This window comes from Ziziphus jujuba, chromosome 3, assembly GCF_031755915.1.
Source record: "Ziziphus jujuba cultivar Dongzao chromosome 3, ASM3175591v1".
Taxonomy (NCBI): domain Eukaryota; kingdom Viridiplantae; phylum Streptophyta; class Magnoliopsida; order Rosales; family Rhamnaceae; genus Ziziphus; species Ziziphus jujuba.
In genome coordinates, this window is record NC_083381.1 from 28,527,009 (window position 1) to 28,539,951 (window position 12,943).

The 12,943-nt window shown below is 33.5% G+C and overlaps 2 protein-coding genes across 2 annotated transcripts; one reads left to right on the plus strand and one right to left on the minus strand.

Annotated features, from left to right (window-relative positions):
• Positions 1-580: 580 nt before the first annotated feature.
• LOC132803176 (uncharacterized) lies at positions 581-3,474 on the plus strand. Its single transcript, XM_060815449.1, has 2 exons — positions 581-700; positions 3,136-3,474. Exons 1-2 carry the CDS (start codon positions 581-583, stop codon positions 3,472-3,474), a joined length of 459 nt encoding a protein of 152 aa, XP_060671432.1.
• A 7,257-nt stretch (positions 3,475-10,731) lies between these two features.
• Positions 10,732-12,284, minus strand: LOC107423430 (probable glutathione S-transferase). The gene is made up of 2 exons (XM_016032982.4): positions 12,007-12,284; positions 10,732-11,410 (listed from the first exon to the last, which is right to left on the minus strand). Exons 1-2 carry the CDS (start codon positions 12,274-12,276, stop codon positions 11,066-11,068), a joined length of 615 nt encoding a protein of 204 aa, XP_015888468.2. The 5' UTR covers positions 12,277-12,284; the 3' UTR covers positions 10,732-11,065.
• Between the last annotated feature and the right edge of the window lie 659 nt (positions 12,285-12,943).

The following is a 12,943-nucleotide window of genomic DNA, read 5'->3' on the forward strand; positions in this document are numbered from 1 at the left end:
GTAGACGTAGGTCTCAGCAGGCTTCAGTTGAAAGTACGAATGCACCCACTTATGTGGGGCATCTTGTCGAGCGCCTGGCTTGATCACTCGAGAGGAGTGGGTTTAATAGGTATTCTGTTAAGTAGGCTTGTAGACTTGGAGCAGTTGGTTGTGATGGCTCCATATATCCTATGCAATGTCTGGATGAGGACAAGGTCACATTAGTTAGCTTGATGCTAGAAGGAAACTCAAGGAAGTGGTTGACGTATGAAAGGACTAGGAGACATCACCCTTGAACATAGTTTAAGACTACATTTCACATTGAGCTTTGTTCTCCAACCTTTATTAAGATTAAGAGGTTAAAGTTGAGACACCACTCAGGGTTCAGGACAATGGACAGTGAACAATGATAGCAGGTTTTTTTGTTTTTAGAGATCCGCAGTCCGAGGTAGCTTATATGGCAGGTTTTATAATGGGTAGTGCCAATGGGATGAATCATGCTTTCATTACATGAAGTCGAAACACTTTAAAAATGATTAACCTTATCGAGAATATGGTCATGCTAGAGCTTTATGATTGGGTGCACAATTTCAGCTAATTGATGGATACAAAGTACATGATACATAAACAGGCCAGACTTCAAGAGATTCTACCAACGTTGGACAACGGTCTTCGTCCACAGCCAAAGGCAGAGGTCAGAAGGGATGACAACTTACCAAAGGTATGGTATATGCTATGATCAATCAGGAGGATCACTCTGATATTGTGATAGCTACATTATCTATGCTTGGTGGTGACGGACATATTTTATTGGCTCAAGGACCACACACTCTTTTGTTTTACGCGAATATGTTACATTAGTCAAGATGACTCAAGTTCATTAGGGGTGTTACCTGAAAAGTTCCACATCCATAGGAGGATTCTTTTAACCTCGTCAGGTGTTTAAGAGTAGTTATCTTCATTGCATGGAAATTAAGGTACTTAGTATTAGAATCTAGTATAGATAAAGTTTATTTATGCATTTTGGTGATCTTATGTAGGAAAATTTGCTGATAATTAAGCGGTGAATTTCATAAGTTGGTTTTGTAGCATCTATTTGTGGATAATGATTTTAGATCTTGGTTTTGATATATTGTTTTCTTGAAGGTTGAGGGTTTTATATCGATGATGTTTTATGGATCTAAGGTGGTTGATATTCTTGATGATAACTTAATCTCCTAAGGAATATGATTTTTTGGGGCATAACTAGAATATAAGCAAGTAATGAATGTTTTCTTATGATTTGAGAATCTAGTAACTAGTTTATGTATTTGGTTGTGATATTACAATTAAGATTTAAATTTCCTTATTGCTCGAGGTATGTATTCTTGGAGTTTGTTTGAGAATTGGAAGAATTTGAGGTATCTTCAAGAATGATATTTGAGATGATGAGAGGACCCGGACTTGATCTTTTGGCTTCATATTTCTTGGTGTTGACAATCTTGAGGATTTCTTTTAGGCTTTATAAGCAATCTAAAGCTCTCCATTGGAATAAATATAAGGAACCTTGTTTTTGACTTTGATGAATTTGGTTAAAAGAAAGATGTTTGTCGAGGTTAAGGAAATTGGATAATCAATGAGGAATATGGATCTTATAATTGTAAGTACTAGGAGTGTAATCGGAGGCAAAGAGAATAATTTACATTTTAACTTTGTGACACTAGTATTTGGTTTGAGGAAATTAGATTTAAGTTCTAAACTTTCTTTTTGAATTGATGGATGGAGTTTTTTTTTAGAAAGTTATGAGTTGTTACTTATGCTTCTGGACAGTGGAGGAAGCACGAGCTGAATTATCTGACTCATGAGTTTGAGCTTGCTGCAATGATTTTTTTTATATTGCAAGCTTGGAGGCACTACTTGTATAGAGTTGCTTGTTGGACCCTTACTGATCATAGGAGCACTAAGTATTTGTTTACTCAGAAGGAGTTAAACTTAAGGCAAAGGAGATGGATAGATTGCTCAAAGAATATGATTGCACTATTTCTTTAATGTTTGAGTTGCACAGTTGGGTGTTAACTTGTGCATGCATACTTCATGAGGACTTTTTACTAGCTTTTGACTACGACCAATACTTATGGATTGTGTTTTTGAGATCCAATTTGAAGTCCCTTACTTAATGAGTATAAGAAGAAAAGTTAAACAAGAGGGAAGTCAGATTTCACTATCAGAGGCAATAGAGCATTGGTGATTGGTTCTAGGCTTTGTGTTCCCACAAATGAAGAGCTGAAAAGGCAAGTACTAGATGAAGCGCATAGTTCTGCGTATGCCATGCACCCTAGTAGCATCAAAATGAACCATACCTTGAAAAAGCATTATTGGTGAACAAGGATGAAAAGAGAAGTTACTGATTATGTATCCAAGTGTTTCATTTGCCAATAACTGAAAGTAGAGAGATAAAAAACCTTTTGGGCTTCTACAGCCCTTACCCATCCTAGAATGGAAATGGGAGCACATCACGATGGATTTTGTATTCAAGTTTTTCCCCCACAGTTCAGAGGCATGATGGTATTTGGGTGATCGTTGATTGACTCACTAAGTCTGCACATTTCCTACCCTTTCGTGAGAAGTTTTCTCCTCAAAAGTTAGCGGAACTTTTTATGAATCATATAGTGAGCTTGCATGGAGTGCCAATATTGATTATATCTTACAAAGATCCACAGTTCACTTTGAGATTTTGGGAAGATTAATGAATGAACTTGGTGTCAAGTTGGATTTGCGTACCGCTTTTCACCCCTCAGACCGATGGACAATCTGAGAGGACTATTCAAACCTTAGAGGACGTGTGGAGGTCATTTGTGCTACAGTTCTAGGGGAATTGGAATGAGTATCTATCTTTAGCAAAGTTCACCTACAACAATAGCTATCACTCGAACATTGAAGATGTCACCTTATGAGACGTTGTATGAGAGACAATGTCGGACTCCATTATGTTGAAATGAGACGGGTGAAAAGAAACTTCTAGACCCTGAGATTGTTCAGGCGATAGTGGATAAGGTCAATATGATACAGGCCAAGTTGAAAGTAGCACAAGATAGGCAAAATAGCTATGCGGATGTGCATAGGAAGGATCTCAAGTTTGAGGTTAGCAATCGAGTATTCTTAAGGCTCTCTCCTTAGGAAGGTGTAGTACATTTTGGACAACGAGGGAAGTTAATTCCTCGCTACATTGGACCGTTTGAGATAGTAGAGAGGATAGGTCCAGTGGCTTACAGGGTTGACTTGCCGGAGGAGCTTTCTCGAGTCCATGATGTTTTTCACATCTCCATGCTCCGCAAGTATATCTCAGACCCATCACATGTGTTGAAGACACTGGAGATTGAATTGAGGGATGACTTGTCTTATGAGGAGCAGCCAGTACAGATTTTAGGAAGGGAAGAGAAAAGGCTTCGCAACAAGACTATAGCTTTGGTGAAGGTTCTTTGGAGAAACCAAATTGTTGAGGAGTCGACTTGGTAGCGAGAGGATCAAATGCGGAGTCAGTATCCTTACCTCTTCCAAAACTAAAGTATGAATTTTGTGGATGAAATTCCTTTAAGGGGGGTAGGTTGTAGCACCCCGTACCAAAAATATATATATATATATATACATGATTAAACAAGTTTAACCAAATTGACTAAGTTTGACCAAGTTTGACCAAGTGAATAATATATGGGTTCAAGTTGACTTTTTCAATAGCCAATATTTTTGGTTTGACTGAGGTACCATTGTGTAGATCTCGTCGATACAAGTTCACAGACTGGCGGCACGCCAAATTCCGAGTTACGGATAAAAAGTTATGGTTCTAAGAAGTTTTAAGCATAAGTTTTATATCAGTGTCCAAACCAGTACCCAATTTTTGTCTATTAGTGATTTAGGCTCTATATAAGCCTCGGTAAGTGTGCCAAACAGGAAGAAAAGCCTAAAAATACCCGTTTTCTCTCCAAAACCCGAGAAAAACACCCAAAACCCACGGGCCTGAACCGACTGTTTTACCTCCAACCGGGTTTACGCCGTTTGACCCATCTCCGGCTACCACCTTACTACACACACCAAGTAGAGAGGAAGGGCGGACGAAGGTGAGCTCGGTCGCAAAATTTCACGGCCACCAGTCGCTGGACGCGCCAAGATCAAGCCGGAGAAGCCCGACGGCCAGAAATATTCTCTCTCCATTTCCGTGGTTAGATTGCCCAAAATCTCAACCATTTTAGAGATCTCTCGAGTTCAAGTTTGGCCGAACCTTTACGTCAATTTTCCGGTCACCGGACCAAGGTAAGACCACTGGTGAACTTCTTGTCTCTTGGGCTTTCTGTTGACATATAATTTGTGAATTTTTGAGGTCGTTTGATAATTTTCCTATTTTTAGGGTTATTTGGTTAATTTTTGAAGAAATTGGGACTGTGTTTGGACGATTTTGGTTAAATTGGTTAGAATTGAAGTTAGATTAGTGAAATTGGATATTATTAGAATGCATTAGGTAGTTCGATTTCGAAATAATAGGCTTCGGGTAAAAATTCCCAATTTTGGGTACCGAGTCCTAAGGACACGCGGTATAATTGGACTGCCCGGTGTCCAATTTATGCAATTTTGTAGTACTGTAAATCATTTTAAGACATTTGGGTTATACAAGTGTCTCTGGTTTAGTTGTTTGGAGCCTGAGGAATATTTTATAATATTACAGACATTCGAGTTGAGCCTGGAGGCAATCCTGTAGAGCAGGCATAAGCATCTACAGTACTTTGAGTGGTTATATCATTTTTAAATGATTTGGGTATATAGTATAGTATATATGGGGTTCAAATATTTTACGTATATATCATTTGATTGAAATGTTGTTTTATGCATATATAAATATTTGCTTTCACATATATGTGTTATCATTTTATATGACTTTTGATAATATTTTAAGTGATTTTCAATTTTAATGGGTCCATAAATGGACTTGTGGTATTTAAATATCTTGGTAATTAAATTGAGATTTTAAGTCATTTTGGAAACTATTTGATTTGAGAAACCAGATTGAAAATCATATAATTTTGAGCACGATCAAATATTTTATAATTTTATGTGCTTAAAATTGGTTTATGGTGAATATATTTCACTGTGGTATTTCTGGTTTTCGTATGAAATGATGTTTTGAGATTTTGAAGTATTTAATTAAGCGGTGGAAGTTTAAATGTTAAATGATGATTTATGATACAGTATCATTTGGAAAAATATATATATAACCTTACAAGATTGTTTCATGTATAGTGTATTGGTTATTTGTAAATTGATGTACCATGTAATACCAATACCTTGGATCATTATTACATTATATTATATTACCGCGTGCTGGGTTTACCACCTTGTCGTGAGGTTGGTTTCATCCAACGGTTATCTTTATTACCATGGACTGTGAGGTCGGATTTATCCGACGGTTTATTATTATTGCCATGGTGCCGTGAGGTTGATATCATCCCACGGTTTATTATTGCCACAGACCGTGAGGTTGGGTACGTCCCGACGGTTATTTATTATTTCCACGACACCGTTAATATATTAAGGGTCGTGAGGTGGATGTATCCCACGGTTTGTGTATTGGTACATCGTATGGTACATTGTATATGTTTGTATATATTGTTGATTTACAAATATTGTGGTGATTTCTGCATTTTCATATTTATTTGGTGGAACTGTAATTATTGTAGTTTATGCTCAAATGTTTATATCTGGATTTGAAACATTTCATAATATTACAATGATCGTTCATTCATATGTTTGAGCATTGATTTTTATGATATTAATTGGGGTACAAGTTTTGGTTTTGTGAAATGATTTTTAAACGGGAAACTTTTCAACAAGTGGAATGAGAGGTCTTGAGAGAAAGATTTTTCAGAAATAAATCATTATTTTTCTATTATACTATGCCACTCACTGAGATTTCTTTATCTCACGTTTTATTGCTTTAAATTTGTTTCCCTAGGCCCAGGCAGCTAGTAGCAGTCTACCTCGCGCATAGCTTATCGTTTGTTTCCTTTCACTGCAGCAGCCGTATTTATCTTTTCTTCAGCTATTGTTATATTCTGGACTTATTTATTACTCATTTGTACTCATAGACTTTGTTGACACTTTTAGAATACTCTGATTTTAAATATGGGACTCAATAGAAACCATAGTACTCATTTGTGTAGTTATGGCCTGTAGTACAGTAGGCCGCTTGTGGACTTATTTATATATATATTTATATATTTGAGGTATTAATGTTAATGCTGGTGTTTGATTATCTACGCTTTAAGGTAAGGTTCCATTGGATATTTTTTTGAGATTGTCTAGTAGGACTTCACTAGGCGGGATCACCCGGGAGGTCCTGAGGGGATTCCCGGAGCAGGTCCTGTCAGAAACCCTACCGAATCTCCCAACAGAAAATCTGGCAACATCTCCCCTAAGGATAGGACTTACCATAAAATTTCCTGCATAAAAAACACACTTTTATATGCACCACCTTATTCCTCCCACTTTACTACAAGCTTTACCACAATTTGCAGGACTTCAAATAAATGATAGGGAACCAGTGTAGAATTAAATAAATAAACGTCCAAATTGGAAAAGCCTTTTGGTCTTCGACAACGAACCAAGACGTCGAGCTCGCCCCCGGACGATCAACGTCGACTAACATGGGCCTAAGGGAACGGAATTTAAAAATATGAGATGATAATTATCTCAATGAGTAACCCAATCTACTATACAATAATAAAAATAAAAGGGTAAATAACTTAGTGAATTGATTAATAATAAATAAGTAAATAAATAATAAGTAGTTAAAAATAACATTTTCCCTCAAAACCCTCACAATTTACTCAGTTGGAAAAGTTCCATTTTTAAAACATTTTTGCAAAATCCAATATTTTATGCCCCAAAAATCTAGAAAATATTTAATTAATAATTTGCAAATAAAAGACAATAAATTAATAATCCAAAAATCTTAGTGAGAAATAATTATAAAAAAAAATAATGCTAATAACAAATATTAAATTGGGAATAAAATATTGTAAACAATTAATACGAAAACACAATAAAATTTACATTAAGAAAAATGATCCAAAAAATATTTAAATAAATAAAATAAACCACATAATTAATAATAGAATTCAATTTTAGATTACCAAAACAATTTAATTTATAAAACACTATTAAAAACATTTTAATTTAAATAAAATTCTAAAATATTGTATGATTAAAATCATGTCGTGAAAACCATTTGATGCACCCACTATATACCAGTGGCGCCAGCGATACCCGGCATCCGGAGCACCACCAGATAGGAGGTTAAAAAACGAAACCGGCATACTGGCGCATGGCGTCCCATCGCACCGTTGCAAATAGGCATCCCGATCATGGAGGGGCGGCCTACCCTCATCCGATGGCAACAACAGGACAACCCCATAATCACCTGTGCGCCACTCACACCCACCTGCGCACTCACCACATCCACCTGCGTGCTAATCATATCCATGTATAAAGAACACCAGTACGTGTATGGTACATCTAAAAATCATAAAATCATACATTTTCAAACTCTCAAAAAAATTTCATAGGTACCACCGGGTTTATTCCATCCAATAAAACGCATAAATTTTCCACAATTGCTATATAAATCATCGTCATAAATCCATCGCATAAATTCCATCAATTTCAAATCCATCAATGAAATTAACAACAATATAAAATAAATATTCCTTCAATTTTTCAAAATTCAAAATATAATTAAATCACATAAAAATTTCAAAATTCGTAAATCCATATAAATGCATTTTTATTGCTTCAAATAAACTCACAATAATTTCAACAATAAATCAAAAATGTTAAAATCATAAGTTCTTTCGAAATAAGGAAACTTAAATTTTAAATTGTGTTAAATTACTGTAAATTTTATTGTTGATGTTATGATGCATAATAAATGTATTCTTATGTATTTAATTATATCTGGAATTTTATGTGGCTTAAATGAAGTTTTTAGTACAAATTAATTTTGAAGATTTAAGAAAATAATTATACTAACTTATTATGATTGAAATACAAATATGTATTTAATTATTTATTGATTCATTCATGAATTTGGTTTTATGGTTGTAGAAATTGAAATATTAAAATTGATATATTTGTGATGATGGTTCAAAAGAAGATATGAAGTTTTATGAATTTGGTAAAAGTGCACAAATTCGATTGTATTTTATCAAAATTCAAGTTTTATAATATTATAAAATTTTATAGTTTTTAGATGCATTATACAGTACTGGTGTTCTGTATTATATTATTGATAAGCGCCAAGTTTGTATGGTCATCCTGTGGAATGTCCAGGACCCAAGGGTTGGCAAGTATTATACAGTAAGCATAAACTGCCCCCTTCTATGGCCAGGATTGTTTATTATATTATGACTATCCTGTGGGTGCCATAGACTTGAGAGTTGGCAAGTATATTTGCACAGCGAGCATCAGTCGCCTCTTTCCTCGACCGCAAGATGGATGTTTATTAAGCGTGCAAGTTATATTCATGGTCATTCTTGTGAGACAGTAGACAAGTATAATGCAGGATGAGCAATAACCGTCCCTGCCCTTGGCTGCATGATGGCTGTTATTACGGATCAATGTACATATACATGTATGATCATTCTGTAAGAGCTACGGGTCTGAGGTATGGCAAGTATAGTGCACAGTGAACATAGCCACCCTCCTCCCGATCGAAGGATGATTGTTTTGGCCTTGGCCAGTTACAAACAACAGCATCATTGGGATGCCAAGGCAACCGTTTGCAAGTTTCTCTCCTTAACCTCTCATCAAGCCATACCTGGGGATGCTGGGTACTATCTGGCACCACTGGTATATAGTATGGTGCATCAAGTATCTTTATATATACATATACATACTAAATATATATATATATATATATATGATATATTATATTAGGGCGACAATCTGACATGGTCCGTTAAGAGCTAGCCTCGTAACTATGTTACCTACGAGTTTAGAGGATCAGAAGGCTGATGTAGGCTACCAGTTTGTATTGGTAGCAGAGTATCAGCAACAGCTAGAGTCATGGATCGCACAACATATTAAATGGTATTGTATGTACCTCAGATACGAGTGTGCATATTTCATTATGGATTTTAAAATATTATTATATCTTATATTACCTTATTTATTCATAAATTAATTTCTTAGTATTATCATTATTGCATTTATTGTTATTACTATTATTACTATTATTGTTGTTATTAATATTGTTATCATTATCATTATTATTGTTTATTTATTTATTTATTGATTAATTAGTATTATCATCATTAGCAGTTATTATTGTTTTTATTATTGTTGTTGTTGTGTTTGTTATTATTATTTATTATGGTTATTCTTATTATTATTTTCATTATCTATTATTTTTATTATTATTATTATTATTATTAATTATAATCATTATAATTATTGTTGTTACTATTTTTATTATCAATGGTATTTACCATTAAAATTGTTGACAATTATTATTGTAGTTATTATAATTAATTGTTGAGATTATTATTATTATTTATTTCATTATTATTGTTTTCATTATTACTACTTGTTATTATTATTATTATTATCATTATCACTATTATTATTTTTATTGTTATTAGTATCATTATTATACGGAAACCTTCAGACAAGTATAGAAGCTTTTGGGCAAGTTTGAAAGCCTGCGAGCAAGTATGAAAGCCTTCAGGCAAGTGCGGTAGCTTTCAGACAAGTTGTGCTATCATTGTTATTAATATTATTATTATTATTATTGTTATTTTATTTTTTTCATATCTACTTTATGCATTGGTGCATTTGTTAAACTATATGAAATATAGCACGACACTAAATGGGTATGTGATTAGTTAAAGGAATTTCGTATTTTTAAATTATTTCTAATATATGCATCTATATTTATATTTGTTATCGAATTGCTGCTAATTGTGGAATCTATTGTAGAAAAGTGGGAGAGATAAGAAGGTATGATATAGGAGTGCATTTTCGTGCAAATAATTTTTGGGGTATGCTCTACCCTTAGCGGAGATGCTACTAGATTTTTTGAAGGACGGTCTGGTCGGGTTTTCTTTGGGATTAGGATTTGTCTAAAGTTTTGGGAAGGGGTCCTGGATGGGTCTTGACATGCTTCAACTTCAAATACTAGTCCCAAATACGGCTTCTAAAAATTGTGGATTAAAATTTTTTTGTTTTATGATTTTATTATATTAAAGGTATTAAGGTGAAATTGTGGGTTGTAGTGTAGATAAGTATCATTTTGAGTCATTAATGGTAAAATAGATACAAATTATTAGTATAGCTAGCAAAAATAAATTTTAGAGTTGGTGCTTGCAAAATATAATGCACCTAACATGTTTTATAATATGAATGGAACTGCCATTTTTATCATAATTTTCTTTTAAAGTAATTAAATTTTTTTTTTAAATTAACTAATTAGGTTGGTAAAATATATAACTTATCAAATTTAAACTGTACCACATTCTGAATCCCTTGACAAATTTTATCCCAAAAAAAAAAAATTTCATATTAAATATGTGTCCAAATCACAACTAATTGGCAAATATAAAATAAGTATATTTTACAGTTTCTCAACAAGTGGATCGTTTTTCTTTGGTATCCAAAAGCCCACAAACTAAATCCATATGACTTTGTAAAAAATATGATTTGAAAAAAGAAAATTAAAGAACCAAAAAAGAAAAAATATAACTACATAATAAAACTAGAGATATGTTCAGAGCTAAAAATACAACATAACAAGGTTTTCTTTTTCTTTTTCTTTTCTTTTTCTTTTCTTTTTTTTTTCTTTTTTATTGGTATAATTTACCACAGCCAATAAAACACAACTAATTAACAAGATTAATATATATAACCTTTGACCCACATTAAGTAGTCTCCTCCGATTATTAGACCGACAAAAGCATGCAAGATACACCAAAGTATCTAATTACAATCTCTACCAAAACGCTGGTCCAACAAAAAATGAAAAGAAGTTTCAGAAAAACGAAACCCTTCCTTTGTTACTTTGGTCCTATTCTACTCCAAACCTCTTTCTCAGCTCCACAACAAAACCAAGAATCTTTTTGTGATCGGGAAGAGATTTAGAAACACTTTCCTTCTGAAGACACCTCTTAGCCCATATTATAATCTTAGGGCATTCTGCTTCCACACTAAACTCTCCAAAAGTTTCAAAAGCATGGAACCAACTATAGAATGTGATAAGAGATATATCTATAAACCCAAATGTGTCACCCCCAAAATATTGCTTCTCTCCAATTTCTCCTTCCAATACCTTAAATATCTGTATGAATTCTTTCTTGTATGCCTCTCTTTCTTCCCCTTTTGTGCACCATATCTTTTTTGCCACGCAGAACATCTATAAAAATATATTTTGCAGTTAAATGCCAATTAGAGTTCATGATAGAGAAAAATAAATAAATAAATAGGTAAATCGAAATTTCCATTCACTAATATTTTTTATGGATATCAGTAGTGTTAAATGCATCAAATGTTGTCATTGTTAAATCATAATCATTGCTTTAAAGTATGCATTATAAGTTTCACCTATATATGTTGTTGACAGACTTTTTTAACTAGAACTCATCAACAAGAACCGTAACAATATTTATTTGCAATCCAACCCGCTTTAAATATACCCAAAAAAAAAAAAAAAAAAGGATAAAAGCAGATCCATCACTGTTACAAATGAATAAATAAATAAATAATAGACCCAATTAATCATCCAATTGAATTTCATTACTTTATTCAATAAACAATCTGTAAATCCCAAATATAGATAACAAAACAATTGAGTAGAACAATGAATAACACCAAAACAAACCAAGCAATCACAGAAGAATAAATTATTATTTTTTGTCATAAGAAAAAAATTAGTATTTAAAAATAAAAATTAGCGTATAATATTAAATTACTATGATTTAATTATAACAAGTGGGGTAGTGAGTGATTAACCTTCTTGTCAATGAAATCAGCCCAAAACCTAGCATGAGCTCTCCCATAAGGATCCGAGGGCAACAACGGAGGTCCACTATCCTTCCAAGCCTCATCAATATATTGCAAGATGATGAGGGACTCACAAATGGGTTTGCCATGGTGGATCAGAACCGGTATCTTCTTGTGAACGGGGTTCATATCCAGAAGCTGTGAGCCTTTGTGGAATAAATCCTGCTCTTTGTACTCGTACTTTATTCCCTTCTCTGCCAGGGCTATTCTGACCCTCATGCCGTACATGCTTGGCCAGAAATCCAACAGAACCACCTCTTTCTGATCTTCTATCAATTCTGCCATTAATTTTGCAGCTTAATTCGCAAAGTAAAGAATGAGAGGGGTATTTATATAGAAACAAACCGGGATGGAATGTAGAGAGGAAGTTGGTCGTTGGGTTTTGCATAATTTTCGGATATTGATGTTGATTTTTCAAATGTGTCCGATGACTTGGACCATGTCGTTCTTCATGCACACCAGTACTCTTTGTGTTTGGAGATATTGTCAATATATATATGGCAATTTATTAGCAGAAGAAAAGTTTTGTATGGAAGAACAATTAACTATATACCGTAAATAACAATGATTATAAAAACTATATTAGTGACATTTTTATTTTTTTGGCTGAAAAAACAACAATTTATTAGCAGACGAAAATATTTTAATAAAAGAACAATTATGTTTATAACTATATATTAAAACAGAGAAGTGTTACAAGATGAGCGGTATATGTGATTGATAAATTAAGGATTCTTAAAACTATATTGGATTCCGGCCGATCTTATAAAATGGAAAGAAATATAAATATTGTAATGCCAATTAAAATGGAAAGGAGTATAGATATTGTAATGGAAATGGAAAGGATACTTCCTCGAAATCAAGACACAATCCTCTTCCTTTTAAA

What these genes read in the sequence shown, in the direction of transcription:
- LOC132803176 (XM_060815449.1), top strand. Translation starts at nt 581, where the DNA reads ATGGATACAAAGTACATGATACATAAACAGGCCAGACTTCAAGAGATT. An exon ending in GGGATGACAACTTACCAAAG is followed by an intron (nt 701 to 3,135) that starts GTATGGTATATG and finishes CTCTCTCCTTAG; the next exon opens with GAAGGTGTAGTACATTTTGG.
- LOC107423430 (XM_016032982.4), bottom strand. Translation starts at nt 12,276, where the DNA reads ATGAGGGTCAGAATAGCCCTGGCAGAGAAGGGAATAAAGTACGAGTAC. An exon ending in CTGATTTCATTGACAAGAAG is followed by an intron (nt 11,411 to 12,006) that starts GTTAATCACTCA and finishes ATATTTTTATAG; the next exon opens with ATGTTCTGCGTGGCAAAAAA.